This window comes from Neoarius graeffei, chromosome 14, assembly GCF_027579695.1.
Source record: "Neoarius graeffei isolate fNeoGra1 chromosome 14, fNeoGra1.pri, whole genome shotgun sequence".
In the NCBI taxonomy this organism is placed as follows: Eukaryota; Metazoa; Chordata; class Actinopteri; order Siluriformes; family Ariidae; genus Neoarius; species Neoarius graeffei.
Genome location: NC_083582.1, coordinates 76,942,727 through 76,947,992, shown reverse-complemented (window position 1 = coordinate 76,947,992; position 5,266 = coordinate 76,942,727). Strand labels below are relative to the sequence as shown.

At 40.4% G+C, this 5,266-nt stretch overlaps 1 protein-coding gene across 7 annotated transcripts in view; it reads left to right on the top strand.

Moving 5' to 3' along the window:
- Positions 1-2,106: 2,106 nt before the first annotated feature.
- rnf157 (ring finger protein 157) overlaps positions 2,107-5,266 on the top strand; it is a 76,409-nt gene continuing 73,249 nt past the window's right edge. For all 7 annotated transcript variants that reach the window (XM_060940337.1, XM_060940336.1, XM_060940334.1 and 4 more), the window contains exon 1: positions 2,107-2,268. In XM_060940337.1, the coding sequence (XP_060796320.1) occupies positions 2,175-2,268 (94 nt within the window). In that variant the 5' untranslated portion in view covers positions 2,107-2,174. The remainder of the gene's footprint in view (positions 2,269-5,266) is intronic.

Genomic DNA, 5,266 nt, shown 5'->3' with positions numbered 1-5,266 from the left:
ATCTCCGACCCTTATTCACGAGGAAGGAAACAGAAGAGATGATGATTGTACCTTTAGGGGTACAACGGCTTGTCACTGGATCAGTACCCTCTAACGCAGTGTTTCTCAACCACTGGGCCGCAGCCCATTAGTGGGCCACGAAGCACCCTCTAGTGGGCCACAAATTTTTTTTTTCAAGTTGAAGCTAACTTTTACTCATAGTAGGGTATGACTGCTGGGTTGCGTCCGACGTCACATTCACCTCATTAAGCTACAGTCACATTACAGCTCGCGATGCTTAACGATGGGTTACCAATGAAAATGAGGCATTTTGGTGGCGATATACACGTGAGCTAAAAGTTGTGGTCACACAGCAGGCAAACACTTAACTGTCACACCTTTGTGCACTTGATTCTGGCGCAGCACTAGCGGCCGCGCCCACTCACGGAGCGCATTGTGCATGCTCTTGAGACCCAGTCGTTATGGGAAACACCTGATACTGATTTGGGCACAATCAGCGCACGCAGATAGGGATGCTGTTTTCACAGAGGCTTTGCGAAGTATTATCATCATCACTGTCCTGTTTGTTTCGAGCCATGTTTATAACGCTGTTTAAATCCTCTGCTTTATGATTCTGCTTTCGTTTTTGTAAACATCACACCTGCTAATAAACACTCTTCCTGCACGTAGATCCGTCTCCCGCCGTCTATCTTGTAGTGTCCTGATCCCCAGATCTTTAACCCAGACACATATAAAAAGTTGTTCTCTTCCAGGTTTTCTCTGTGTGTCCATGTAGAACGATGTCTGCAGCACCAGGTAGTCTGAGATGTCGGGGAACTCAACAGATGGATAATTTCCCAATTCATAGGAAAAATCTTTCTTTGTTAGCGTGTAAGGATCGAATCCCATTGAGTGGTTTCTATAGCCACTTCTTGGTTTTAATAACTTGCTTGTTTGCTGAAACCAAACATGGCAATAAGTTCTTGTGTTAATGGACCAGACTCCACTTTTGGATCATTAATCCCTTTTGAGTGAGAATGCCCTGCAGGCATGGGTTTGGCTTCATACCTACAATTAAAAACAGTTTGTTTTTATTGCATTTATTTAATTCCTGGGCTCAGATCTGTAACAGGGAGTGATGTTGGATCCCATTAATACACTTTACAGTAGATTATTAGATGCTATTAGAATAGATGAGCCAAAATAATCGGGGATCTTTTTTTAATGGGCCCCGATTCGTTATGAGTATGAATAGGTGGGCCTTAAAGTAGAAACGGTTGAGAACCCCTGCTCTGAGGTACTTATTTGTACCCTTTATATATTGTTTGGGAACATAAATGTACTTTTTTGGCCCCATAGTTACCTTGAGGTCCAATAATGAGTCCTAGGGGGTACATTAGTGTAGATTGTACCTTGGGGGATAGAAATTGACTCCTACTGTAGCCCTGTTTCTGACAGTGTTTTAAATTCAAGAAAGAGAAAAAAAGAGAGGCTGATGAGAGAATGACTGTAGCTGCAATAATGTAAGTAATAACAGGACGACTCCGCTGTGCTTCAGGCTCCATCACCCTGTCGTTGATTATTTTCTTCTAACAGCATGCCCTGCAGTGTTTTATTCCTTACACAGTGCTTAAATGTTTGATGTTCTCTGTACGATGTTGCCATGATTAAAGCTACCCCCATATCCCCATGCATGACCATCACTCCTGGACTATATTCCAGTTTTCAGTGAATAAGTTCCATCCATTCACTGTTTTATCCCAGTTTACTGAAATGTCAGAATCTTCGACAAATGTTATTTCATAAAGACTTGCTGATGATATTATAGCCTAACGAGAACTGTAACACAAACTAGGCTGAGCCGATTACACGTCCCTACCCTGTTGAGCTTTTTAACTGCGTTGCTATATAAAAGCCTGCTGTGTGGAATCAATTATGAATATTATTAGAGTAATGTGGGACACCAGGCTCCGTTTAATTCAGCTCTTGTTTTTGATATCGCTACTGACAAACACTGCAGTGCAGATTTTTTTTTTTTTGGCTCCCCAGGAAGCCTGAGCCAGCCAAGTTTTGATTCCTATCATAGAATTATTGTTTACTCTCGACCTCCTCCATGCAGTTCAGGAATGCAGAGACTCCGTTCTAAATAAAATCAGAAAAATAAATAAGAATTGGTGAAATGTGACTCATTGAGGATGTACCATGGGAAAACAGTGTCATGCATTAATGAAGAGGAGATGTATGGAGTGTGTATGGTGGCTGTGGTGCACTGCAGTGCTCGACAGATTGGTAGGTTTTTTTACGCAGCACAGTAGATGAGTTGTTTTTAGGAAAATAACACCTGTGAGGCAAACAGAAAATCGCAAACATTTACTGATCACTTTAAAGTTATATAAGGAAGTTGGAAAATAATTTACCAGTTGGCAGAGATGGTCTTTGACCAGATCACCCTGCGATTTGGCAGTTGATTATCAGCTCAACAGACCAAGATTTGTTTCATTCTCAAACTTTTTATAGCCATGGAGCCTTTTAGCTGTAAAATAAACTCAGATCTCAGTACTGATTTATTTCATGAACATGATTTAACTTACTATTTGGAGTCAGAGAGTCATCTATTCCTGAATTTTCCACGAAGGGAACATATTAGGGTCCAAGCTGACATTATTTAGGCTATAGGGCAACTTGTTTTTGAGTGACTGATGTTAGAATTAAATTAATTCAATTCGCAGGAACAAACGTAACTAAAAGAACCCAATAATAATTATTGTAACGTTCCTTTCCTTCGATTAATAAGATTAATACTATATATAGTGCATGGTATTGTGTTCCTCAGTATATTAAAATAGGAAATAAATATAAAATAAACAATATAAATAATAGTTCTGGGTAATAATGGTTATTATTCTATCCACATTCACTGGATATGAGCAATCACATGCTCTGATTGGCTACTCTACTACTAGGATATCAGCTCATATCCCATAAGTAGAGAAAAACAAAATGGTGGTGCATGTTGCTGAACCAACCGAGGACAAAATAAAAACTCGACTTGAAAACAAAACCCCCAAAAATAAAAAAAGCAACAAATATGGAATTAAAGTATTTGATGGTGAGAACATATCTTTTTAAAAATTTTTCAAGAATTATTATTATTATTGCATTTTTTCCAAAATTGCTCCTGTCATTTCACTGGTTTGTTTACATTCTAAACGGAAATTATTTTGTTGGAAGTTTTGTATAAAGTTTTTATTTGCATTTATTATTTTGCATTAATTTAATTTGCAAAAATTAAAAAGGCTCTGTTTCTTCAAATCCAGTGAATGTGGATAGAATAAAACAGTTATTCCACTCAATCTCATTGTACATGGATTACAGACAACTCGGTGCTACGCGCCTCATCAGCTCTCAGCTCATGTACGACTCGATTTCATGGAATAACTGTTCAATATTATCCATACAGGACACTTTTTCAATGGAATAAAAACGTGTTCTGTTCCCTTCTAGCGGGTTTCATTCATTTGGTTTGATAGCATGCAATATTGTTATTGTATTGCTTATCCTATGTGTATTACGTCACTCTACCCAATGGAGAATGAGCATTGAATATGGGTTATGATATTGCATGGTTGTCAAGACAACATGACGCCACATGTCAGAGACGTAAAACTACCATGCTAGCTTGTGACTGTGACAATTTGTAAACAAACATGGCCGCCAGGTTTGCTTCGTTAAATACAGAAAATTTTGAGAGAATTTTGAAAGAGAAAGATGCGTTGAACATCTGAAAGGAATGTGTATGTATAATAATAATAATAATAATAATAATAATAATAATCATCATCATCCATCCATCATTATCTGTAGCCGCTTTATCCTGTTCTACAGGGTCGCAGGCAAGCTGGAGCCTATCCCAGCTGACTACGGGCGAAAGGCGGGGTACACCCTGGACAAGTCGCCAGGTCATCACAGGGCTGACACATAGACACAGACAACCATTCACACTCACATTCACACCTACGCTCAATTTAGAGTCACCAGTTAACCTAACCTGCATGTCTTTGGACTGTGGGGGAAACCGGAGCACCCGGAGGAAACCCACGCGGACACGGGGAGAACATGCAAACTCCGCACAGAAAGGCCCTCGCCGGCCACGGGGCTCAAACCCGGACCTTCTTGCTGTGAGGCGGCAGCGCTAACCACTACACCACCATGCCGCCCAATAATAATAATAATGTCTGGGTTTTTTTCGTGGTCTATCAGATATATTCCATTCAGCTACTCATCTTTGACTCGTTCAGTATCATGCTCGCTGAATGGAATATATCTGATAGACCACTCAACACCAGACAATATTATTTAAATATTTCTTCAATACACACGGATGCAGAAGTTTGTTCTTGCGCTTACGGTTTATTGAACACAGTCTACGGTCGGCTCAATTTAATTCATTCACTGTTTCTCTTCTTTCAGCTCAGAAGAACAAATGCAAATCACAAATTGTCCAACTTTTCTCCTGCAAGGTCTGGTGTGTATAAAACACAGGCATTCCAGCAATTGATAAGCAAGTCCCTTAATCATTGTTCATTACAACTAACTGTACACAAAATCCCAGCCAACAAATCCCCATAGGTCACTACAGTATATTATAATAACGTTAATAATGCATGGGTTTCCTCCAGGTTCTCTGGTTTCCTCCCACTGTCTATGAACATGCAGTCAGGTGGACTGGCTATGCTAAACTGCCCATAGTTTGTGAATGAGTGTGCAAATACTTGTGTCTGATGCCCTGTGATGGACTGGCATCCCATCCTCCAGTTCATGATGTACTCCCACTTTTGTTCCTAGTGATGCCAGGATTAGCTCCGGATCCACCACGGCCCTTGAAAATGAACAAATGAATGATTGTATGTTGTGTTCTCCACAGATATGCACTATATGGACAAAAGTATTCATGGTCTAATGGTTAGAAAAGCAGCTTTGGGACCAGAAGGTCACTGGTTTGATTCCCTGAATCAGCAGAAATGACTGAAGTGCCCTTGAGCAAGATACCTAACCCCCTACATCGCTCTGGATAATAGCATCTGCTAAATGTTGTTAATGTGATGTAAAAGTACAGTATGTGGACACCTGAACTTGACACTTGAACTCGAATGTCCTGTAAAGAGCCTTGACCTCAACCCCACTGAACACCTTTGGGATGAACCGAAACACTGACTGCCTGCACCCCAGACTTCCTCAAGGGGAAGGTTCGTTGGGGAAACCATGGTCTAACGGTTAGCGAAGCAGC